Source organism: Nyctereutes procyonoides, unplaced genomic scaffold (genome assembly GCF_905146905.1).
Source record: "Nyctereutes procyonoides isolate TBG_1078 unplaced genomic scaffold, NYPRO_anot_genome, whole genome shotgun sequence".
NCBI lineage: Eukaryota > Metazoa > Chordata > Mammalia > Carnivora > Canidae > Nyctereutes > Nyctereutes procyonoides.
In genome coordinates, this window is record NW_026575137.1 from 10,439,902 (window position 1) to 10,466,701 (window position 26,800).

A 26,800-nucleotide genomic window follows, 5' to 3' on the forward strand; every position below is an offset into this window, starting at 1 on the left:
CAGTTCAGGTTGTGACCACAGGGTCCTGGGATCGAGTCCCACATCGGGCTCCCCGCAGGGAGCCTGCTTCTCCCTCTGCCTGTGTCTCTGCCTCTCTCTGTGTCTCTCATGAATAAATAAATAAAATCTTAAAAAAAAAAAAAAAGAACCCTGAAGGCAATCAATGCTAGGTGGCTTTCAGGGGGCAGTCTCCATCCATATAAATAGAGCTGCCACAGTTAGCAAAAACAAAACACCAGGCCAAACTGAAGAAAAAAGCTAAATGCTCAATTAAATGGGAATTTCAGACAAATAACATAATTTTTAGTATTAAATATGGCCCAATATTACATGGGACATAGTTATACTAAAGCGTTCCGTATTTTATCTGGCAACTCTAATATAATTCAAATCAATTCAATTTCACAACTATTTTGAGGGCTTACTATCTGAAAGAAGGGAGGAAAGAATCTTGGTACAAAGTCAGCAAACTATGTCTACTAAAATAGAAGCTTTGCTGAGAAATTTTCAATAAGAGACCACTAAGTACCAAAAAGTTTCACTTTTATTTATTTTTTATTTTTTTGTTTCACTTTTATTTATTTATTATTTATTTTTTTTTAAGATTTTATTTATTTATTCATGAGAGACACAGAGAGAGAGAGGCAGAGAGGCAGAGACCCAGGCAGAGGGAGAAGCAGGCTCCATGCAGGGAGCCTGATGTGGGACTCGATCCCGGACTCCAGGACCACACCCTGGGCCGAAGGCAGGCACTAAACCGCTGAGCTATCCAGGGATCCCCCTGTTTCACTTTTATTAATGAGTATTGCTTCATATGACCAGTTTGGTCAAAAATCTCTTCCTAGAGGAGTTTTAACTCTAGAAAAACCTCAACGCCTATGTCCTAAGATACCTAATATGTCCAATTAAAGCATATAAATAGAACACACATTTTTAAAAAAGATTTTATTTGGGGTTCCTGGGTCACTCAGCGGCTGAGCATCAGCCTTCAGCTCAGGGCATGATCCTGGGGTCCTGGGGATCCCCTGCAGGGAGTCTGCTTCTCCCTCTGCCTGTGTCTCTGCCTCTCTCTGTGTCTCTCATGAATAAACAAAATCTTTTAAAAAGAAATAAAAAAGATTTTATTTGAGAGAGAGAAGGAGCACAAGCAGGGGAAGGGCAGAGGGACAGGAGAGGGAGAAGCAGACTCCCCACTGAGCAGAGAGCCCAAGGGACACAGGGCTCGATCCCAGGACCCCGGATCGTGACCTGAGCCAAAGGCAGGTGCTTAACCCACTGAGCCACCCAGGCGCCCCTACGGAGAACACACATTATTATATATAATTGGGAGGATTATACATTTCATAGTTCGACTCTGCTTATATGCCTGTCAGTGGAAAAGGACAGCACATCCTTGTGAGGAGTGACCACAGGGAGAAGGTATTCAGGAGGCTGGGAAGCACAGCTTCAAACAAGGAGGACGAAGTGAGGCGTGAGGCGCTTGAGAAACAACCGCAGGAGCAACTGACAGTATCACCCTTCATCCCCTTTCTAAAGACAAGGTACAGGGAAGAAAAACCCTCATTTATCTAAAATCACAATCAGAACTAGTGAACAGAATAGCTTCAAACCAAGGGGTAGTTCTCATCGATAGTGCCGAATACACAATTTATGTTGGTCTTCTAAGTCACACCTACATCATCATCAACTTTTAAGTCAATCTCCAAAATATTTGTCTACAATGTGTTTTCAGAGAGTTGAAAGTATGGGGATCAAACATGACCACAACACAAGCCTGAATATAACGGTGGTGAGGGTGTTACATGTTTTCAAATCTGAATTGATCACATTTGGTTCAGACTTCACAAAGGAGATGGTGTTTGAGAATAATGTAAATATGCTGCTAACCAGTAGATCATTAAGGCTTTATTACATAATAACGATAAAACAAATTCCATATCTTTAATAGAAGAAAAACTGAACTGATGCAAGGATTTACTAATTCTGTTCTGTTACTACTAATAAGATGAAGCATTTGGTTTTTCTTTTGATTTTTTGAATTAATTTTATTTTTTATTTTTTTAAAAGATTTATTTATTTATTTATGATAGACATAGAGAGAGGCAGAGACACAGGCAGAGGGAGAAGCAGGCTCCACGCCGGGAGCCGGACGTGGGACTCATCCCGGGACTCCAGGATCGCGCCCTGGGCCAATGGCAGGAGCTAAACCGCTGAGCCACCCAGGGATCCCCATATTTTTTTTAATTAATTTTAAAGATTTTATTTATTCGAGAGAGAGAAAGAGAGAGAGAGAGGAAGCAGGAGCACAGGGGAGGGGGAGAGGGAGAAGGAGAAGCTGACTCCCTGATGAGCAGGGAGCCGGATGCGGGGCTCCATCCTGGGACTCTGGGATCAAGACCTGAGTCAAAGGCAGACGCTTAACCATCTGAGCCACCCAGGTGCCCCAAGTTGAAGCATTTGATAAAAGAATGTTTTTGAAATAGACTTTGCCTGCATTTTGTTGGTTTCAAGCAGGTAAGTCCCCAGGGGTTTCTATTTTATGTTCTTCTCACATCTTGGCAGCACACTATACTTGGCATATAAAAACTACATGATTAATTTCAAAATAGAAACCTCAGGAATCATCTTCAACTCATCACGTATCACGTCCAATTTGTCATCAGGTGCTGTAGATTTTATCTCCGGCATTCTCTGAGTCCATTCTCTTTGAACATTTTTATTTCCATGACCTTATTCCGAGTCTTTGTTCCTTACCCAGTGTACTGCAATAACCTCCTAAGCTCCATTTCCATGATTTAACTTCTTAAAACAAAGAGCATTTTATATCACTCCCTAAAAATATCCATTGCGTACAGAAGGGATCCTGAAACTTCCAAAGTTGGCAGAAAATCATACTGTTCTTCGAGAGCATATTGCAAATAAAAGACCACTTGAGACAGCGATAGGCCTTTAGGATTGGTCAAGGTGAGGCAAAAGGCAATGAAATGACCCTTCAGACTTTGGACTGGAAACTAGCAGGGCATGATTGCAAAGGTAAGAAGATAATCAAGTTATCACCAGAAGTGATCTTTGGGCCATGCGTCCCCTGCCTGTGCCCACTGCCATCTGGAAGCAGCTGGTATTAGAGAATCATGGATTGAGCTGCTGAAAACTCAGGTATGATGTCTGCTGCAAGGCAACATCTTGAGCACTTAGGGTTCTATCTTTTCAGATTACATGTATATTTTGGGGGGAAAAAGCCTATTTCTCTCAGAGCAAAATGAGAGATTGGGGGGAAATAGAACATTCCATTGTCAGTTTCCTTATGTGGAAGTCTCACAGTTCAGGGAAGAACAATGGGGAACGCAGTCAGGATTCCACTGATTCCTTTTTTTTTTTTTTTTTTTTTAAAGATTGCATTTATTCATTCATGAGAGACACAGACAGAGAGAGGCAGAGACACAGGCAGAGGGAGGAGCAGACTCCATGCAGGGAGTCCAATTGGGGATTCGATCCCAGGACTTCAGGACCAGGCCCTGGGCCGAAGGCAGTGCTAAACCGCTGCCCCCCCCCCCCAACGTCGGGCTGCCCAGGATTCCACTGATTCCTAACTCAAGACTGAATAATGATCTTTCTTCTTTCATGATTCCATTTCTGTTTAAGAGGCTGTTTTCCCTCTGTGCCCGCTGCTGTTCAGAGCAGGCACATTTGCAGGTAAGTCCGTCACCTGCAGGGGATCATGAGGGAACTGTAGGAGGAATGGCCATCACCCCAAGACTCTTGGAAAACAACGGGCCTCCGTGGCCACGTGCTGTTCTCCAGGGAGGTGTAGCTGTCGCAGGAAGGGTCATCTGATAAGGCGGACACTCTGGTATCTCTTGCCCATGACCATGCCCTCCCCCACCCTGTGGTTTCAAGTCCACACGTTCTGTTCTCTCTGCTTTGATCCCTGTCTTTTCGGGTCTATGGGCAGCCTCTGCCGTGATTCTAAATCCTGGTCCAGTGTTGCTTCCGGGCAAGACATATATACAGGCAACCAGAGGCATGGAAAGCGTTCCTGGAACGGTTTTTTGCACAGCACTGACATGTAATGCACACACATCCTCATTGATTTTTCTTTTCAGACTCTCAATGTTTTGCAAACCTGCTGGGTAGAAGTGTGATGTGCGTAAGTTGTTTTAACTTGCACTTCTGTGATTCGCGTTCTTACACTTCAACCAGGTTCCTATGCACTGAGTTGCCTGTTGTCTTTCACGTCTTAATTTGTAGTTATTTATATATTTTAGAATATTTGTACATTGTATATGTGTCAAATGTGCTTTCACATCCTTGATTTTAAATATTTTTAAGGATGTCTTTTATGCCACCAAACATGCTAATAAAACTGCTTTTGAATGTAGTAAGCATTCTTTTCCTTCATGGTATGTACATTCCATCGTTCCTTTGAAAAATCAGTCCTGCTGAAATAATAAAGCATTCTCCACCGAGTTTCTAACTCCTGGTCCAGTGCTGTGTCCGGGCAAGGCCTATTTACAGGCAACCCAATGCATAAAAAGAGTCCCTGAAACTGTTTTTTGCCCGACTCTGAAAAGCCATAGCTTCTCTCAAACTATCCTAACTCGACAAGGGCGCTATGAGGGGAATCCTGCCGCCTGCTCCGAATGGGACGTCCATAATTACCCCAGGACTTCAATGAGTCCTAGTGCTTTTTTTCCCCCCATGCTCTAAAACGAGCATTTTGTCACTTCCTAAGTCTACTTCTGAATATTGTTGGGGAAAAGTTCCTGGTGTTTGTTGGAGAATGCCCAGATGCAATACGAGCCAGGGCATATAACAAGCTAAAACTATGCTCCCCCCGCTGTGAGTATCTAAATGCATCCTGTTCCCCCCCACCCCCGCATCGACCCTAGTATTAATGGTTCTCTTTTTTTCTTTTTTAAAGATTTTATCTATTTATTCATGAGACACACAGAGAGAGGCAGAGACCCAGGCGGAGGGAGAAGCAGGCCCGACGCGGGACTCGAACCCAGGACCCCGGGGTCACGGCCTGGGCCGAGGGCAGCCGCTCCTCCGCTGAGCCCCCCGGGCGGCCCTGTTTCTTTAAAGACTATCACGAAATGCAAGTGTATTTAAGCTCTGCGGGGCGTTAAAAGCCCTCGATTCCACCTAGAAGCTTCTCTCCTGTAAGGACCAAGTGGCTCGGAACCCGGGCGCCTGGCTGAGCTCAGCCTGCGGTGCAAGGGCGCGCGGGCGGGGTCGGACCTGGGGCAGGAATCCGACGGGTTCTCCGCCTGGCGGGAGCCACACAAGCCGCGAGGGCCGCGGGGATCCCACCTTCCCCTTCCCGGGCCGGGGCGTCGGGCGGGGCGCCGGGAGGCCAGGGGGCGGGGCGTCGGGCGGGGCGCCGGGAGGCCAGGGGGCGGGGCGTCGGGCGGGGCGCCGGGAGGCCAGGGGGCGGGACCCTGGGGGCGGGGCGTCGGGAGGCCAGGGGGCGGGTCGCAAGGCGGGAGGCCAGGGGGCGTGGCGGGGGCGTGGCGTCGGGAAGCCAGGAGGGCGGGGCTTAAGGCGGGAGGCCAGGGGGCGGGGCATCGTGAGGCCAGGAGGGCGGGGCTTAAGGCGGGAGGTCCGGAGGGAGGGGCGGGGCGGGGCTCCGGGCGCGTCGGCCGTGGGCGGTGCCAGCGCGCGTCGGGCCGTCTTCCTGCGCGCGCAGGCCTGGGTGCGCCCGCAATACGCTCCGGGCGTCCTCCGCTCCCGGCTCCCTGGTTCCCGGGCCCGCGGCGGGACGCGGTTGGCGGCGACACCGGGGGGGCGGGTCAGGAAGTGTGGGCGCGGCGGCCGGAGCGGTCCTGGGGCCGCGGAGGGGTTCGGCGGCGCGGGACCCGGAGGGGCAGCCCGGGCCTCCGCGGAGACGATGGCGGAGGAAGAAGGTGACGGCCCCGGGGTCCCCGCGCCAACCATCGTCGCCCGAAGTCTCGGGGAGGAGGGGCGGGGGGGCCGGGGGGCGGGCTGCGGGCGGGCGGGGGGGCGAGGGGGCGGGGAGGCGACGTGCGGGAGCCCAGCCGGTGCCCCGAGTTTCGTCCGCCTGCGCGGGAAGCAGAGGTGGAGCTTAAAGTTGGGAAGCGGGTCGGAAGAGCGAAAGCTGGGGGGCGGGGAGGGGGGGGGAGGGGGATGGAGGGGGATGGAGAGGGATGGGGGAGGGAGTGCGGCGGGGAGGAGGTTGGAGAGGAAGAGGGGTGCAGGGGGAGGGGTGCAGGGGGAGGGGGCCTAGCCGGGGTGAGAGGAGCGGCTGCGGGCCGTGCTGGCGCGGGACCCAGGCCCCTCCCGCGGGCGCCCTGCGCAGGTGCGTGCAGGAGCGGGTGGGGCCCCCGTCCGCCCCCGGGGCTGTGGGGGTCGCGGTCGGCGTCGGGGTCGGGGCTCGGGCGGGCAGCAGGGAGGCGGGTTCCCGGGGGGCCGCGGGCCGACGGGTGGGGGGCATGGGAGGGGTTGGGCGCAGCGGGGGCTGCAGGAGCTGGCCGGGACCCCCAGGGCCGCCGCTAACAAAGTGGATCCCCTCCGTCATTACTGTTTTTCAAAGGAAAATGATGCGTACGAGAGAGAAACGGGGAGCCCGAGGGTCGCACCTGCCCGGGGCCGGTGTTGCAGGGAGCGTCCGGGGCGAGGTACCGTCCCGCCCGCGCCAGCCTCGGGGGCGGGTGCACGTGGCGGCTGCGCGGCCCTTTGCGTCCTGGGGCCCGGGGCTGGGCGGTGGGGCGGCCGCCTCGGCCCAGGGTGAGCCCCGGTCCCGGGATCGAGTCCCGCGTCGGGCTCCCCGCGGGGCCTGCTCCTCCCTCTGCCTGGGTCTGCCTCTCTCTGGGTCTCAGGAATAAATAGATAAAGTCTTTTAAAAAGAAATTTGTGTCCTGGGGGGAAACCTACCGTGCACCTTCTGGAGTGCACCTGTGCAGGCGACCTCCGTGAGGATGAAGCTATAACCTGAACCGGGAGTGCGAGGACCGAATGGCAAGAATCCAGCGGGAAACAATTTTTAAGAAATTGTTCTCTGTTCTTCGGCTCGCCGCCCTGTCCCGCTGCTCACACTGGCTTCGTATCCACCGCCTCTTTCTTGAATTACCAGAGTACTAGCGCTGTTCTAAATTTAGGGCTCTCTACCTAAAAACAACTTCGAAATCAAGGCTATTTGTATTTTGTAAGGACGAATGTAATTCCATTTGTTATCATTGGTTCCGGTAGGTGTTTGTTTGTTTGTTTATTCATTTTTTAAAAGATTTTATTTATACCTGAGAGAGGCAGAGACACAGGCAGAGGGAGAAACAGGCTCCAGGCAGGGGCCCCCACGCAGGACTCGATCCCAGGACCCCGGGGTCACGCCCTGGGCTGAAGGCAGATGCTCAACCGCTGAGCCACCCAGGTCCCCCCATTCAACAATTTTTTAGTTCCATAAACATTTGAGTGCCTACTGTGTTAGGTGCTGGGGATACAGCAGTCAACAATAAATGAGTATTTGTATTTTATTTATCATAATAATTCTTGTAATATTTATGGCAAATATGTCTACGTGTTAGGCATTCTGAGTGCTTTACATTTATTTGGCACTCTACAAATTGTTTTCAAGATACGTATTGTATTAAAATTAGAGTAAATGGGGACCTCCTGGGTGGCTCCGTCAGTTGAGTGCCTTCAGCTCAGGTCATGATCTCTGGGTCCTGGGATCAAGCCCTGCACCATGCTCCCGGCTGAACGGGAGCCCACTTCTCTCTCTCCCTTTGCCCCTCCCCATCATCCATATTCTCTCTCTCCCCCTCAGATAAATAAAAAAATCTTTTTAAAAATGAAACTCTGTGGTCTGCTTTACTTGTATCTAGATGTTCCCTATATCTTTTTTGCTTATCTTCACATTCACTTGGATGTATTTCGTTGTCCCACTATTAACTCCGGGTGAATGATTTTTTAAGAATCTCCTCTGGCAAAAAAATGTCTTCCTTGATGCGGTAGAGGGTCAGGTTGTTCACATTGGTATTTCCTGAAAGAAATGTTAGAGCAAAGAAAGAAGTGGCAGCTTTGAGTACAGCAGTATTAACACTTCATTTAGAAATTGCTGTTACGTAGTCTGGATGGACATTTGCAGGCCTATTTGTAGCTCTGCTAACTATCTCATGTGGAGACCACTAGACCAGAGCCTGAAATAGTGGGTTATTTTTGTGTCTGTGTTATCATTTTCATTTAGTTTGACTTTTTCTTAACAATGCTAAAGATGTAAGAGGAAGAAGAAACTTAAATTCTATCCTAGAGCGTTCCCTATCAGAGTTAATCTAAATCATTCATTGCTTTGGCCTTTGCTGCTTTTCCACCGAGAGATTCCTGGTTTTGCATTTCAATTATGAAGTTATGAGATCAGTATAAAGAAAATTAGGTGAAATCTGGATCTAGTTAGTTTTGTTTCTCGGTGACAGGTAAAGAAAAAAAATTATTATCTATTTATTTATTTATTTAAAACTATCTATCTATTTATTTATTTATTTAAAACTAGACTCCATGGCCAGCATGTGCCATCCACGTCATTGCAAATGGCAAGATTTCATCCTTTCTGAGATGATTTCATCATCTTTCATTATAGTTGAATAATACTCTATTGTATATATACGCCACGTCGTCTTTATCCATTCATCTGTCAATAGACATCTGGCCTCTTTCTATATTTTGGTTATTTTGGACATTGCTGCTATAATCATTGAGGTGCATGTGCCCCTAAATCCTCATTTTTGTTGGGTGCTTTTAAATTTTGCTTTATCTCACAGCAGAGGAAAATTTAAAAGCCATCATGAAAAAGAAATACAGTAATATGTATCAATTGACCCAGATTTGTGTGCAAAAATACTGAAAATCTGGGGCCTTTAGGTGGCACAGTCAGTTGAGCGTCCAGTTCTTGGTTTTGTTTTGTGTTGTGATCTCAGGGTCATGGGATAGAGCCCAGTGTTGGGCTCCATGCTAGGTGCAGAAGCCTACTTAAAAAAGAAAAAGATACCTCTAGGAAGAAAAGTAGTTAGGTTGAATATAGTAAATTTTTGTTTCGTTTAGAATTTAGTTTACTGGTTTGGAGATACTTTCTGCTTTACTTTTTTTTTTTTTTTTTTAAGATTTTATGTATTTATTTGAGAGAGAGTGTGCATGAGAAGGAGTGAGGGACAGACAGGAAGAAGCAGACTCCCTACTGAGTGGGGAGCCTGATGCGGGACTCTGCCCAGGATCCCGGGATCATGACCCCAGCCAAAGGTAGATGCTTAACTGACTGAGCACACAGGCACTCCTGGGTTCCATTTTTTATCAGACATAAAAGGGTAGCCTAATACTGGGAAATTTTCTGACGGCTTCCCACATACAGGGATATGCCATTTCTAATACCTAAACTGTGCAATGGTAATATCACAGCACTGTGAAATTCTGCAGAACTGCAAGATTATTTTAAAAATGAAATAGTCGGGATCCCTGGGTGGCGCAGCAGTTTGGCGCCTGCCTTTGGCCCAGGGCGCGATCCTGGAGACCCGGGATCGAATCCCACATCGGGCTTCCGGTGCATGGAGCCTGCTTCTCCCTCTGCCTGTGTCTCTGCCTCTCTCTCTGACTATCATAAATAAATAAAAATTAAAAAAAAATGAAATAGTCTTATGATCAATGTATTGTATTATATTTTGAATGATAAAAAAATTGTTAACCCTTGAATGATGAGTGTGATACTCTCAGGAAACTAGAATAATATGCTAATATATTAAATAACACCTTGCTCCCCAGTTATTCTGGAAAGGAGTTTACTTATTTTGGAATATTTTGAAAATAACATTATCTCAGGAGAAGAGCTTATTGATTTATCAGTAGAACTCTGAAAGCACAGCTAGAAGACATAGTCTAAATTTGTAGGAAAAACAGGTTTTGTAGGAAAAACAGTTTTTTCTGTCTAAATGAATGATTTATTCAATTGTGAAAAGTTATCTTTTGTACTAAAAGGTCTCCAACTGACTTCTGCCTTAGTATAACAAAAGTGGATTCATTTGGGTTATAGATTAGAAGAACAACTTGATACACATGTTGCAATAACATCTTAAATATTTTAAGGACCAACAGTAGAACTGCGCCAAAGAAAAAAGCTGAAGTCTTCAGAAAATAAGGAATCTGCCAAAGAAGAGAAGATCAGTGACACTCCAATTCCTGAAAAAGCCCCGAAACGTAAGTTAGATAAATTTGGAGTTTTTGTGCTATTACAAGAATGGCTTTTTGTATACTAGGTATTATATATTAATATATTTTTTTAATTTAAAAATTCATTTGATCGTTCCAATTTTAGTATATGTGCTGCCGAAGCGAGCACTAAAAATTCATTTGAGAGAGAGACAGAGTACCAGCAGGGGGAGAGGCAGAGGGAGAGGGAGAAGCAGGACTCTCCCTGACATGGGCTAGTTCCCAGGACCCTGAGATCATGACCTGAGCTGAAAGCAGACATGTAACCATCTGAGCCACCCAGGCACCCTTGTTTTATATTAATATTTTAAATGTGTATAACTACTTTGAGATTAATTATATTGTGTTATCAGTCAACTTTCATTGTTTTTGTTGTAGTACAACTCAATCTCACGGTTTTACAAAAAACACTTATTTCTGACTAATGTTCCATGTTGTGGCTTCAGGTTGGTTGGTGTAGCTTCATGTGTCATGAAGGAACGCCCCTTACTTGGGATGTTTTCTTGGGCCCGATGAAAAGAGCAGGAGAAGAGGCAGCACTGTCCTGAAATTTTCTGCTGAACTGGCACTCTGTCACTTGTACTCACATTCTGTTGACCCAAAGTCCTATAATCAATCCAGAGTGAGATGGAGAAGTACACTCTGACTACAGGGAAGCATTGCAAGCCACATGGTAGTGGGCAGAGATGATTAATCCTTTTATAGGAAAGGACAAAATAAGTGGGAATAATAATATAATAGTCTACCACATTCTTTCCTATTGGTCATAAATATTTACTTTTCTTCCTCAAACAAAATATACTCACTACCTCTCTGACCCCAAGGAAGATACTCAGTCTTACCCAGTCCTGGCAGCAGTCTGGAGGCCCAAGGTCTTCTTATCTCTGTCAGGGCCAGTTGAGATTCATTCTAGTCCAGAGACCAGTGAATTAAAAAGTTAAGTTACGTGCTTTATGTTAGGGGTCCCCAAGACCACTCTCATATTTCATGATTAACTGGAAGGACTTGCAGGTCTCAGAAATTTACAGCAATGATTTATTACAGTGAACAATACAAAACAAAATCAGCAAAGGGAAAAGGCCAGTGGGCTAAAGTCTGTAAGGAAATAGGCATAAGCTTTCCTGATTCTTTTTTTTTTTTTTTTTTAATATTTTATTTAATCATGAGAGAGAGACAGGTAAAGACACAGGCGAATGGAGAAGCAGGCCCCATACAGGGAGCCTGATGTGGGACTCAGTCCCAGGACTCTAAGATCATGCCCTGGGCCAAAGGCAGGCACCAACCGCTGAGCCACCCAGGAGTCCCACTTTCCTGATTCTTTTCCTAATGGAGTCACACAGGATGCGCTTAACTCCTTCAGCATCAAATTGTAACATTTGTAAAGTTTTGTGTACCAGGGAAACTCAGTAATGACTGCACACAATTGGTTTATTTTTTTTTCCCTTAAGATTTTATTTATTTATTGAGAGAGAGAGAGGAGAGCATGAGCAAGCACACACAAGCCAGGAGGAGGGGTAGGGGGAGAGGGAGACTCCACGCTGAGCAAGGTGTGTGACGCGGGGCTCAATCTCAGGATCCTGGGATCATGACCTGAGCTGACTGAGCCACCCAGGTGCCCCTGCAGTTTTTATTGGCGGCTGGTCATGTCCCCTCTACCTACCACATACCAAAACTAGATTCCCAGAAGGAAAGCAGCGAACATGAACCACATGGTTTGTACATACAGGTCAGGCACAGTAAACTAACTGATGAGAGAATGGTGGGAACCCTCCTGAAATCCAAGTTCCCAGATTCCAACAAAGAGCTTACCTTGCAGGCAGGCTTTTCTCCACAAAGCAGTTGCAGGGCTGCTGTGTTAACTTTTCTGCACAGGCCCCCTCTCCCAGTATACATTGTTGGACAGGGACAGGATAAGCAAAACAAATGCTTCCATTCAGAAAGAGGAAGAGTGAAAGGCATATCAGCCATTGATCCATAACAGTTTTAAAATCCTACCAGATGGATATGAGGGCTTCTTACTCTGGGGTAGGGATGTTTCTTGATTAAGCCCCAGTTGTTTCCTTGGGAGTAGCTTCCCAGCTGATTGTACTCTGTGGTTCCTGGTTCCACCCTCTGGAGGTCCTTCCTTTTCTATTATCCTCCTGAACTATATATGAGCATGGCTTTGTAGAATGTGCCATCCAGATAGTGCAGCGTCCCCTTCTTACACCCTCCTTCCGCCCACACACACAGTTTTCCCTATTACTAACATTTTGTATTAGGATGGTATTTTTGTTATAGATAATGAACCAATATTAATACAATATTTTTAAATAAGACCCAGACTTTATTCGGATTTGCCTAGCTGCTACCTAATGTTCCTTTTCTATTCCAGGATCCCAATTACATTTAGTTAGCATGTCTCCTCACACTCCTTTTGGGGCTTTCCTTGTTTTCAGTGACCTTGACAGTTCTGAGGAATCCTGGTTAGGTATATTTAGGATGCCCTTCTATTGGAATATGTTTGCTGTTTTTCTCATTAGACTGGGGTTATAGGTTTTGGGGAGGAAGAATGCAGAGTTAGAATGCCATTTTCCTCACATCATATCAATGGTACATACTACCTTTTGATTACTTTTTAAAAATAGAAGTGCATAAATATAAATATCATCTACATCTGATTACTTTTAATATGCTTTTTCAGATGTATTATTTCAGCGCTTTGCAAAGATTTTCATTGGCTGTCTTGCAGCAGTTACTAGTGGTATGATGTATGCTCTCTATTTATCAGCATACCATGAACGGAAATTCTGGTTTTCCAACAGGCAGGTAAGAAGAAAGAATTTTTGAGCATATGGAAGTTGTTTTAGTATTTAATTTTAATCTAAGTAATGTGTTTTTCAGGGAGCCAAAATATATATTTGTGATAAGTATGACAAGTGCTTTCTTATTTACAGGCATTAGAAAAAATGTTGTAGGAACTATTTTGAGAACACAGTCATAGCATCAACCTTAAAAAATTTAGTACAGTGTATTTCCGGGCTATGTAAGAGAAGCTATGAGGATGCTTTCCTTCATGCGACTCCTTTACGTGGGGCTTTTGATGACAGTGAAATGTTACGGAGTTTAGTCACACTTTCAGTAGTTTTGGTTGTTTCTGTTTACATTTCCAAAACAATCTGTAGAAGTTTTGGTAGTAAATAATAATTTTTAGATCATGGGATTAGAATGTTTTGGGGACTTGGAAATTATTAACATGCATGACAGTATTTATTAAGATGTCTCTTCATATTAGTATGTTTAATGTCTGGTTTTAAATCATGTGTATTCCACAGACCCTTAGTCACTCTGGCTACTTATCTAATTCATAATTTAACTTTTGAGTAAATTTGTTCTCTTTTACAATCAGATACATATCTTTCATGCATTGACAAAGTCCACAGTGTTACAGGTTGACTCTAAGAGCTTTTTCTTTTTTAGTCCAAACTGTTTGTTTGTTTGTTTGTTTGTTTTAAGATCTTATTTATTTTATTCATGAGAGACACAGAGAGAAAGGCAGAGACAGGCAGAGGGAGAAGCAGGCTCCCTGCGGGGAACCCGAGATGGGACTCAATCCCGGGACTCGGGATCACGCCCTGAGCCAAAGGCAGATGCTCAACCACTGAGCCACCCATGTGTTCCTCTTGTTCTTATTTTTGAGCAATAGTCAAGCTGACTGGATGTTTTTAAGCTATCGATTGACCTAATCCTCCCAAAACACCAAAACATTTAGGTGATTAATCACCTTTATTGATCTGACAGAAGCTATTACTATAGCATATCCTATTTCCTTGAAAATGTTATACATATTAACTATTAGTAGTTTTCAATACAGGATGTACAGTAGGATTATCTGATGAGCTTTTAAAAAATAACCTCCCTCTCAGATTTTTACGTGGGATGGGGGTGGAGGGGTAATCTAGGATCAGCATTTCAAAAGATGTCTAAGCAAATCTGTTGTGTAGGCAGAATCGAGAACAACCAAGAGTTTGAAAACATCGAAGTCATTTTTACTTATTTATTTATTTATTTTTTATTTTTTAAATTTTTTATTTTATTTTATGATAGTCACACACACACACACACACACACACAGAGAGAGAGAGAGAGAGAGAGGCAGAGACACAGGCAGAGGGAGAAGCAGGCTCCATGCACCGGGAGCCCGACGTGGGATTCGATCCGGGGTCTCCAGAATCCCGCCCTGGGCCAAAGGCAGGCGCCAAACCGCTGCGCCACCCAGGGATCCCTCGAAGTCATTTTTAAAACACTGTGTATTAGTCAGGAACATTGACTTTACCTGGGAACTTTCTGAGAATTGCAGATTCTCAGGCCCCACTTTAGAAGCAGAATCTAATCAGAGATCTTTTAATAAGATCTCTAGGACTTTCATAAAAACATTAAATTTGAGAAGCATTGATTAACAATTTACATATTTGAAATCTTAGAAAGAAATCTGTTTCCATTCATAAAGAATCACTTAAAGGAAATTTATCAGATTTTTTTGTTAAGGAAATTTATTTAGATTAATAAGCTCTGAAGGAGGAAAAAAAATTCAACAATCAAGTAGATCTGGGAAAGATTTCCTCTTGGAGATTCACAATATATAAGTTATACTGAAACTCTGAAAAGTCTTGCAATAAAGAAACCCATTAATTTTTTCTTTTTTTTTTTTTAAGATTTTACTTATTTATTCATGAGAGACACACAGAGAGGGAGAGAGGCAGAGACACAGGCAGAGGGAGAAGCAGGCTCCCTGCAGGAAGCCTGTTGTGGGACTTGATCCCAGGACCCCGGGGTCACGCCCTGAGCTGAAGGCAGGCGCCTAACCACTGAGCTACCCAGGCGTCCCCATTAATTTTCTTTAATGCTGCCTTTGCATAACTTACTTAACCATAGAACTCTTTAGGTAACACCTATTTATATCTTAGGAAATTCTGTTTATCAAACTTAGGAAAAAATGCTCTGATATCTTTTATATTAATTGATAAATATGCATGAAAATAAAGGAGTTTTGTTTTCAGAGACTATAGATTTATGAAAGCATGGTTTGTCATACAATGCACAAAACTTTTCAGTGTTTTTGGATTACTTATATTCTTGGTTCTGTATAGCCCAATATTTTACGATAATGTTTTTAAAGATTTATTTATTTTGATATAGAGACTGTGTGTGCGCGCACACACACGTATACACTTGTGGGGGAGGGGCTGAGGGAGAGAATCTCAAGCTGACTCCTCACTCAGCATGGAGCCCAGTGCAGGGCTCAGTTTCACCACCCTGAGATCATGATTTGAGCTGAAATGAAGAATCGATTACCTGACTAAGCAATGCAGACACCTGTATAGCCCAGTTTTAGGAACTTAAGATTTACTTATATTTCTGGAAGTTCTTTTGAAAAACACTGATTACGTATCTGCTACTCTTGAAAAGAGTTAAGGGTTTACAGTTCTGGATATATAGGGAAATAGAAAAAGCAATAGGAAATACTAATTTCTCCTTTAACTTCTCTTTTTATTATGGACTTTAATACCTCAACCATCATTTTTTATTACTTACCTTACTATTCTTGCTGTCCTTAGGGCATTTTTTCTGGTTTTCCTTCTAGATTTTCCTTATACATAATAGGTAAATGACTTATGAGCTGCAATCCATTTTATTTTATTTATTTTTATTTTTATTTTATTATTTTTTTATGAGAGACATAGAGAGGCAGAGACACAGGCAGGGGGAGAAGCAGTCTCCATCCAGGGAGCCTGATGCGGGACTCATCTCAGGATCCCAGGGTCATGCCCTGAGTTGAAGGCATTCACTCAACCACTGAGCCACCCAGGCATCCCTAGAATCCATTTTAAACCCTTATGTTTTTTTTTTTCTTTTTAAGATTTATTTATTTGAGAGAGAAGCATGTAAGCAGGAGGAGGGGCGGGGGGGGGAGAGAGAGAGAGAGAGAGAGAGAGAGAGAGAGAGAGAGAGAGAGAGAAGAACGAACAAGAGGATTTCAAGCTGACTCTGCTGAGCACAGAGCCCTATGCAGGGCTCAGTCTCATGACCCTGAGATCATGACCCAAGCCAAAATTGAGGTGGATGCTAACTGACTGAGCCACCCAGATGCCCCAAACCTTAGGTGTTTCATTAAAATGACTGCCAGATTATTGAAAATTTAACCTCTGTAATGTGGCCACTAATGACCAAAGGAAAATTCAAACATTTCTTTGAATAAAGGATAAATAAATAGCATTAATTTAGAAGAGGAGAGAGAAAGATTGCAGTTGCAATTTAGGATATTTAATGATTTAAATAATCATTTCATTTTCTTGTAGGAGCTTGAACGAGAAATCACATTTCAAGGTGACAGTGCCATTTATTACTCTTATTATAAAGATATGTTAAAAGCACCCTCATTTGAAAGAGGTATGATAACCACATTTGTATTTTTTTCTTAATTAAACTCTACCCCCAACTTGGGGCTCAAACTCAGGACCCTGAGATCAAGAGTCATATGTTCTACCGATTGAGCCAGCTAGGTACCTCCCATGTTTGTATTTTTAATAACAACATTTTCCTAAAATACATTGTGCTATATGGGAGCCCTTGAATGTGGAGATTTGTCTTAGAATATAAGCATTATTCTTTCTTATACTTAATAAAAACATTGGAAAAATGCACAGTGTGTTATATTTTGAGATTTTTCTTAGTAATAATTTAAAATATTTAATGAGCTCTGAATGATATATTTAATATTGTAAAAGCAGAATAATCTGGAGAAAAATTTTTCTGTCTCTAGGTGTTTATGAATTGACACACAATAACAAAACTGTATCTCTGAAGACAATAAATGCAGTGCAGCAAATGTCTCTATATCCAGAACTTATCGCCAGTGTTTTATATCAAGCAACTGGTAGCAATGTATGTTTCTTTTGACTTTAATATTTATTTTTTACATATTTACAAATAACTAAAATTATTCAATGTTGTCCTATTATCTTCTCTCTTTTTTTTCCAATTAGGAGATTATTGAGCCAGTATATTTCTATATTGGCATTGTTTTTGGATTGCAAGGAATATATGTTACTGCTTTATTTGTTACAAGTTGGCTTATGAGTGGAACATGGCTAGCAGGGATGCTTACTGTTGCGTGGTTCATTATTAACAGGTAAGAAATGTTTAAGTGAAGTTTTACAGTGTTTTTTTTTTTTTTAAAGATTTTATTTATTTATTTATTCATGAGAGACAGAAACACAGGGAGAGGGAGAAGCAGGCTCCACGCAAAGAGCCCACCCAATGTGGGACTCGATCCCGGGTCTCCAGGATCATGCGCTGAGCTGAAGGCAGCGCTAAGCCGCTGAGCCACCAGGCCTGCCCAGTTTTACAGTTTTCTTATGGCTGTGGTATTTGGTTCTAAAAATGCCACCCCCCCAAAAAAAATAAAATAAAATAAAAATGCTACCTCCCAAGTATTCCACACCCTAATTCCCACCTGTGAATATGATGAGGAATCATTCCTGTGATTGTTTCCTTAAATGGCACAATTGACCTTCAGGTAGGAAGATTACCTGGTGGACCTGATCTAATTAACCAGATGAGTCATTAAAGGTAGAGCTCTTTCTCCGCCGGGTGCAGAAGGGGAGGTCAGAGATATTAGAAGCAGGAGATGGATTGCTGCTCTGTTGCTGGTGTGAAGTGAGGAGGAAATGAATTTTGCCAGTAAGCCTGTATGAGAGGACCGCAAGCCCTGATGAGAACGGCAGGCCTGGCTGATGTTTTGCTTTTAGCTTAGGGAGGCCCTGAGCAGAGTATTCAGACATACTGGGGTAGGTTTGTGAGCTAATAAATGTATGTTGTTTTAAACCTATACATTTGTGGTCCTTTGTCATGCAACAACTGAAGGATAGCCCATCTACCTCATATCTCTTTTTTATCAGACATAGTAACATTGGCATACATGGATATGCCTTTTCTTTACTCTTTAATTTAAATTTTAAAAAAGATTTATTTATTTATTTACTTATGAGAGAGAGAGAGAGAGAGAGAGAGAGAGAGAGAGAGAGAGAGAGGCGCGCAGAGACACAGGAGGAGGGAGAAGCAGGCTCCATGCCGGGAGCCCGATGTGGGATTCGATCCCTGGACTCCAGGATCGTGCCCTGGGTCAAAGGCAGGCGCCAAACCACTGCGCCACCCAGGGATCCCCTACTCTTTTATTTAAAACTGATGACACAATTTCATGAAAAGAAGGAAGAGGCATCAGATACATTACTATCACCACAGATAAGGATTCTGTAATGATCTATCACAGAGTACTTGGAATTAATAAACTCATCACTTTTGGTAACCAGAGCAGCCTCCGTTCTTTAATTGTGAGTAAAAAAGAGAGTAGGCAATGAGGGCTTCTTTGAAATGGAAGGCTGGTATGAGAGATAAATATTTTCTTGGCATTGGTCATTGTCAAAAGTTTATTTTTGAAGGATGAATATTCTTTCTTTCCTTAATACTTTTCTCCCCTAAAACTTACCATTACCAAATTTTTTTAAATGAAACATTTCTTCTGTTCTAACATTAACCTTTGGGGATCCCTGGGTGGCTCGGCGGTTTGGCGCCTGCCGTCGGCCCAGGGCGTGATCCTGGAGTCCCAGGATCGAGTCCCACGTCGGGCTCCCTGCATGGAGCCTGCTTCTCCCTCTGCCTGTGTCTCTGCCTCTCTCTGTGTCTCTCATGAATAAATAAATAAAATCTTTAAAAGAAAAAAAAAAAAAACATTGACCTTTGGCAATTGCCAAATAAAAAATATGATACTTTCAAGTTACTGAGACTCAGCATTAAGGTCTGTGTCTCTTCCTGGGATTTGTCTATACTTAGTCACATGGTGCCAATCATTTGATAAAAGGATTTTTAAAAAATCTTTCTTAGGGGCTCCTGGGTGGCTGAGTCAGTTAAGTCTCTGACTCTTGATTTCAGCTCAAGTCATGATCTCAGGGTCATAAGATTGAATCCTGCTTTGGCCTCCATTCTGGGTGTGGAGCCTGCCTAGGATTCTCTCTCCTCCCCTCTCCCCACTCTGGTTGGATACTCTTGCACACTCACTCTCTCTAAAAAAAAAAACATCTTACTTAGAAGTTTTCAAGTATAGCTGTTCAGCTTTATGGATAAAGCATATCCTTATTCTTTTAAAAAATTTATTTTGGGAAGGCACCTGGGTGGCTCAGTGGTTGAGCATCTGCCTTCGGCTCAAGTCGTGATCCTGAATCGAGTCCCACATCAGGCTCCCCACGGGGAGCCTGCTTCTCCCTCTGCCTGTGTCTCTGCCTCACTCTGTGTCTCTCATGAATAAATAAAATCTTTTAAAAAATTATTATTGTTATTTAAAAAGTTTTTAAGATTTATCTATTTGAGAGGGGGAGAGAGAGCATGAGTGGGGGCAGGAGGAACAGATGGAAAGGGAGAAGCAAATTACCGGCTGAGCAGGGAGTCTGACACTACTGGGGCTTGATTCTAGGATCCTGGGATCATGACCCAAGCTAAGGCAGAGGCTTAATGGACTGAGCCACCCAGGCACCCCTGGTTTTAAGCTCTCTCTCTCTCTTTTTTTTTTTTTTAAGATTTTTTATTTATTTACTCGTGAGAGACACAGAGAGAGAGGCAGAGACACAGGCAGAGGGAGAAGCAGGCTCCACGGAGGGAGCCCGATGTGGGACTCAATCCCGGGTCCCCAGGATCACGCCCTGAGCCAAAGGCAGATGCCCAACCACTGAGCCACCCAGGTGTCCCTTAAGCTCTCTTTTTAAAGCATATTTCTATACTTTGGGATTTTCATTGATTCATTAGGGCTAGTAATCAAAAATGATTACTATCATTTTTGTTGCTCAAATTGTCACAACTCTGATTAATACAAGTCCTTTCAGGCTGACTGTTGAGTTCTTTTAACACATCTTCATTAATCTTTGAAAGTTTTCTTATTTTCTGACTCAACAAGATGAATGGGCTCACCTTATACATTCCCTGCAAGAGATTTGGAATTAACCACTAATTAGTTCCTTAGAGAATTGATATGGATGCCAGGGGGATAAGATGATTTGTTTAAGTTCCCGTGTACTTTTCTAAAATTCTATTAGGATTCATTGAGTGAATCTTATTGGCTACTATAGATTTAGTAGCCCACTCAAAGTATTTCAGAATTCATAGACTAGAAAGTTTTGCTTTTTTAGAATGAAATATATTTAGTACAAAACTAGCATTGTTTACAATAATGAAAGGATTACCTTCTTAATTATGTGATGTATTATTGCTGCATACCAAGTCACCCTAAAATTTAACAGTTTAAAACAATAAACATTATGTCATAGTTCTGATGGTCAGGAATCCGCAGTGGCCTAACTGGGTCATTCTGGTTCAGCGCCTGTTATTGAGGGTGCAGTCAAGAGTTGCTTAGGGCTGTAATCATCTGAAGGCTTGACTGGCCTGAACCACCTACTGCAATCTCATTCATGTGACTTTTACAAGAAGCCTCATCACTGTTTGTCATCACATGAGCCTAGCCATAGAGCTGCACACAACTTGACTGCTGGCTTTCTCTACAATGAGTGATCCAAGGGAGTGTGGAGTGAGTGTGCTATAGTGGAGGCCAGATCTCTTTTATTTATTTTTAAGATTTTATTTAAGAGAGAGAAGGAGCAGGGAGAGGGCAGAGGGAGAGGAAAAAGCAGACTCCTCACTGACTAGGGAGCCAGATGTGAGGCTTGATCCCAGAACTCCGGGATCCCAGCCTGAGCCTAAGGCAGACACCCAAACGACCAAGCCACCCCAGTGCCGGAAGCCAGATCTCTTTTATAACCTAATCCGAGAAACGATACGATGTTATTCTGCTATATTCTCTTGATCCTGCAGACTAACTCTGGTATGTTGTAGGAAGTAACTACATAGTATCAATACCTTCCAGACCATCTTGGAGACTGGCTACTATAGACATTGAACTTTGTTTTTTTAAGTGGGTTTCATGCCCTCCACATGGGGCTCAAACTCACGACCCTGAGATCAGGACTCACATGCTTGCTTGGGACTTCGGTTATAAAAAGAATTATAGGTATTTTATATGGCAAAAAAAGAAAAACGTTGATTACCTTGTTCCAAGTATGGGGGTAATTTTTTTAAAAGTGGAAGAGGAGTGAATCATAATAGTGGTAGGGGAGGTTAAGGGTCTCCTGGGAAGTTCCGTGGTTGAGCATCTGCTTTGGGCTCACGGCGTGATCCTGGGGTCCTGGGATAGAGTTCCCCCATCGGGCTCCCCACAGGGAGCCTGATTCTCTCGCTGCCTCTGTCTCTGCCTCTCTGTGTGTGTCTCTCATGAAGAGAGATTTTTTAAAGATTTTTAAAAAGATTTTATTTATTTATTCATGAGAGACACAGGGAGAGAGAGACAGGCAGAGACACAGGCAGAGGGAGAAGCAGGCTCCGAGCAGGGAGCCCAATGTGGGACTCATCCTGGGTCTCCAGGATCACACCCCAAGCTGAAGGTGGCGCTAAACCGCTGAGCCACTGGAGCTGCCCAATAAATAAAACCTTTTAAAAAATAGAAGTTACATTTAAGAATGACTATAAAACTGAATCAGGGGATCCCTGGGTGGCGCAGCTGTTTGGCACCTGCCTTTGGCCCAGGGTGCGATCCTGGAGACCCGGGATCGAATCCCATGTCGGGCTCCCGGTGCGTGGAGCCTGCTTCTCCCTCTGCCTGTGTCTCTGCCTCTCTCTCTCTCTGTGTGACTATCATAAATAAATAAAAATTAAAAAAAAAACCTGAATCATAATTGTAGAGAAATATTTTGTTTTCCTGTTAGCTATTTGTAATTTTTAAATAAGATCAATATTTAATAGAATTGCATTTTAGTTACTCATTTTAAAAATAAATAAATTATCTCATTATTTAAAAAAAAAAAGTCTAGGATCCCTGGGTGGCTCAGCGGTTTAGTGCTGCCTTCGGCCCAGGGCATGATCCTGAAGACCCAGGATCGAGTCCACGTCAGGCTTCCTGCATGGAGCCTGCTTCTCCCTCTGCCTGTGTCTCTGCCCACCCCAAATCCCCATGTGTCTTTCATGAATAAATAGATAAAATCTTAAAAAAAAAAGTCTTTGGCCCCCAAAAAGTAATTGGACATTGATAATAATAAAGAGGTAAAATGCACATGTCCTAGAGGTACAGCTAACAGAAAATGTAATGGTGACACACCATCCTGGTTCTGTTATGAACCTGGAATACTCATGGAGGTATAAGCTTTTTCAATTTTAGGTGATAGTTTTTCCCAGGAATTCCAGTTTATTGCAAGGCAGTAATCCAGAAAAGGAAGACAATAATACAAAAAAATTAGAAAACCATTTAAATATTAGAGAACAGTTAGGTAAATTGTACTACATCAGTGCAAGGCAATACGCTGCCATTAGAAGTTGTACTGATACTGTGTGTTTTTCAGCTTTCACATGTTATACATTGATATGCCAACTGTTTTATGTTATCCAGCTCAGTGTTACTTAAACTTCAGCTCTTTATATTTAAAACTTAATTCTCATGGGTTCCATGTGTTGACTTAAATATTTTGAATTATACTGCTGTGTTTACATATAAAATAAAACTAAGTTATGCTCTGAATGCTTAAAAGCACTTAGGCTACTATAAAACAAACCAATTTACTAATGAAGGGATCCCTGGGTGGCGCAGCGGTTTAGCGCCTGCCTTTGGCCCAGGGCGCGATCCTGGAGACCCCGGATCGAATCCCACATCGGGCTCCCAGTGCATGGAGCCTGCTCCTCCCTCTGCCTGTGTCTGTGTCTCTGCCTCTCTCTCTCTCTCTCTCTGTGTGACTATCATTTAAAAAAAAAAATTTACTAATGAAATAATCAAGGGACGCCTGGGTGGCTCAGCGGTTTAGTGCCTACCATCAGCCTGGGGTGTGATCCTGGGGTTCCAGGATCGAATCCCACATCAGGCTCCCTGCATGGAGCCTGCTTCTCCCTCTGCCTATATCTCTGCCTCTCTCTCTCTCTGTGTCTCTCATGAATAAATAAAATCTTTAAAAAAAAAAAAAGAACCAACAAAATAGTTACTGAAAAGATGAATTTAATGTGAAAAATGATATTTTGCTAAAACCAGATTTCTATTATTAGCGTAAGTAAGGTACCGTGCCAGCAGGTGTCCCTCAGCAGGTTCTTTTGAGTGTGGCAAACCCACACAGGTGGGTACTGTGAAATGACTCACTTTTCATCATGTTGCTTTCTTCAGTCCACTGTGAAATCTTTTTTTTTATTACAGTGATCAGGATATCATTTTGTTTTTATTTGGCAGTACATCATTTGGTCTTATCTCTATTTTTTCCGATTAACTCAAGCCGATTGAAGTAGTCCTATGTTGCCAATTAGATTGTTTCTTTTTTTAAAATTTATTTATTTGAGAGAGAGAAAGATAGAGAGCACATGCAGGGAGAGGGGTAGAGGGAGACGGAGAAGCAGACTTCCTGCAAACATGGAGCCTGACCCCAGGACCATGAACTGAGCCAAAGGCAGATGCTTAACTAACTGAGCCACCCAGGTGCCCACCAACTAGATTTTTTTTTTTAAGATTTTAATTATTCATGACAGAGAGGCAGAGACACAGGCAGAGGGAGGAGCAGGCTCCACGCAAGGAGCCCAATGCGGGACTCAATCCCAGGACTCGGGGATCATGCCCTGCGCCAAAGGCAGGTACTCAACTGCTGAGCCACCTGGGCTTCCCACCAACTAGATTGGAAGTGAGCACTGAAATCTTTGGCAGTAGTGGATTGCAAGATGGTCACCTAGATGATCCATTATGCTTATACTCATAACCCAGTTATGCTTATACTATGATGTGTCTAAAATGAAAACTCTGGGGGTTCCTTGTTGGCTCGGTTGGTAGAGGCTGTGGCTCTTGATCCTTGAGATAATGAGTTCAGGCCCCACATTGGGTGTAGAGATTACTTTGAAAAAAAAAAAAGGAAAACTCAAAATCAAACTCAGAGCTTGCTAATCTCTGTGAATATATCTATGGGCCTATGAACCCTAGGTGATTTAAATAGTTATTTTGAACTGCTCGGGGCAGCCCAGGTGGCTCAGTGGTTTAGCACCGCCTTCAGCCTGGGGTGTGATCCTGGAGACCTGAGATCGAGTCCCACGTCAGGCTCCCTGCATGGAGCCTGCTTCTCTCTCTGTCTCTCATGAATGAATAAGTAAATAAAATCTTTAAAAAAAAATGAACTGCTGGTTTGTGTTACTGATAGACTCTGCCATTGGGAAGAAAAAATAGGTCTCATTTGATTTTGTCACTTCCTACTGTTAGCCTTCTGTTCTTCACAACCACCAAGCATGGTGAAGGCAAACGAGAGTAGCTCAGGTGTTCAAGAAGGTAACAATGGGGTGGCCTGTCCAGGTGAAGAGAATAACTGGCGGAGATCTTACTCAGTTTGTGTTGCAATGACTTCCTTCTGCAGTGCATTTTTTTGTTTTTTTGTTTTTTTAAAGATTTTACTTATTTATTCATGAGAAACACACAGAGAGAGAGAGACAGAGAGAGAGAGAGGCAGAGACACAGGCAGAGGGAGAAGCAGGCTCCATGCAGGGAGCCTGACGTGGGACTCGATCCTGGGTCTCCAGGATCGTGCCCTGGGCCCAAGGCAGGCGCTAAACCGCTGAGCCACCCGGGCTGCCCTGCAGTGCAGTTTTAAAGATTCATTGCCCTAATCTGTGACTTGGGCAAGGATAGTGAGTGAACCTTCAGAAAGGTGAGTGCTGGGTCCAGCTTCCAATTCTGGGCTGATGGAGTAGCTGGTAGAGTCCTGAATGGAGTATAGATATCTTCTCCTTCCTCCCACATTTCCTGCCTTATGACCCATGACTTTCTCATTTGTCTTTGGAGAGTTAACTTTTATAATTTTTCAGGGATAATATTATATGAAAATAGATGGTCTTTAGAATATATGATGTTCAATTAATGGTATTGGAACAATCATCTGGAAAAGAAATCTTATTGCACAGATAACTAAAATTCCAAATGGATTAGTATTAAAAGTAAATAATGAAACAAATGATTACTATACAGAAACATTGGTTCAAGTTTGTTGTTTTTGGTGCAAAAGGCATTTTTTATTAAAGCAGGGTACTTGACCTATGGGCAGAAATAGCTGTCAACATTGGTTCATGTTTAAAAAATCTTTGTAAAAGATAATATCAAACAATGTAAGTATATAACAATAGAAATTGGTTAGATTATGATAAATCTATATAATGATGTGTCATGACCATTAAATACTCTTGAAGTATATTTATTGATACATATGTTATGGAAAAATGCTCATAATATATTGTTAGGTGAAAAGTACTTCATTATGGTATTATATGTATATAAGAACCAAGATCTAATATTTACTAGGTTGTAGACCTACACACTGCTAAGTTCTTTACAGCTTTTATTTGATGTTCATGTACAATCCTTTTTCATATATATGTATTCAAACATATACATTCATAGAAGGTAAGTTTTCTTGTAATACTTTTTAAGTTTTAATTGAGGTATGACTGACATAATTTATATATTTAAAATGCACAATTTGATCAATTCAGGCATTTAGATAAAACTCATGAAACCATCAACAAAATCAATGTAATAAACATATCTATCACCCCCAAAAGTTTCTTTGCGCCCCCCTGGTAATGCTTCCTTCTTTCCTCTTCTTACCCCATACCTCTACCAACTATTGCACTGTACCCAGAAAACCAGTGATCTACTTTCTGTAATTATAAATTAGTTTGCATTTTCTGGTATTTTATATAATGGAATCATACGGCACATACTTTTTTGTTTTGTTTTTCTTTTTCACTCAGCATAATTATTTTGAGGTTCTTGTATGTTGGGCATATCAATAGTTCATTCCTTTTCATTGCTAAGTAGTATCCTATACCATAATTAGATTGAACTAAGTTACATGTAAATATATTAATCACCATTATTTAGGAGAGTTATACAGCAATTTTCATAATTTTTTTTAAAAAGATTCTATTCACTTATTCATGAGGGACACAATGAGAGAGGCAGAGACACAGGCAGAGGGAGAAGCAGGCTCCCCACAGGGAGCCCAATGTGGGACTCAATCCCAGGACTCTAGGATCACAACCTGAGCCAAAGGCAGACAGTCAACTACTGAGCCACCCAGGTGCCCAATTTTCATAAAATTTTTAAAGCAACAGCACCTTTGTTTCTGCATGGAAAAAAGTCATGGAGTGTATGAGTTTCAAATTTAACGATTATTGGAAAGATAGTCTTCTTGAGGTGTGAGAATATGTGTAGGAGACAAGTTTCTGTCTGTGCAAATTGAGAAACTTAGGAAGAACCTGGAAAGACATTCTGTATTTGTGATTGTGGGAATTTTTTAAGGTTTCTGGATATATCACATGAAGGACTATAGTAATGGTAATTCCAGGTAACCTGTGGATATATTTTTAAAGATTTTATTTATTTATTCATGAAAGACACAGAGAGAGAGGCAGAGACACAGGCAGAGGGAGAAGCAGGCTCCTTGCAGGA

The 26,800-nt window shown here is 42.9% G+C and overlaps 1 protein-coding gene across 2 annotated transcripts in view; it reads left to right on the top strand.

The window, feature by feature from the left end:
- Positions 1-5,810: 5,810 nt before the first annotated feature.
- DPY19L4 (dpy-19 like 4) overlaps positions 5,811-26,800 on the top strand; it is a 62,115-nt gene continuing 41,125 nt past the window's right edge. The window contains exons 1-6 of one of the 2 annotated variants that reach the window (XM_055303399.1): positions 5,811-5,906; positions 10,087-10,197; positions 12,893-13,017; positions 16,548-16,638; positions 17,012-17,133; positions 17,235-17,380. In XM_055303399.1, coding sequence (XP_055159374.1) covers positions 5,891-5,906; positions 10,087-10,197; positions 12,893-13,017; positions 16,548-16,638; positions 17,012-17,133; positions 17,235-17,380 — 611 coding nt within the window. In that variant the 5' untranslated portion in view covers positions 5,811-5,890. Of the gene's footprint in view, positions 5,907-10,086; positions 10,198-12,892; positions 13,018-16,547; positions 16,639-17,011; positions 17,134-17,234; positions 17,381-26,800 lie in introns of those variants that run through there. The other variant, XM_055303400.1, reaches the window with a different exon arrangement.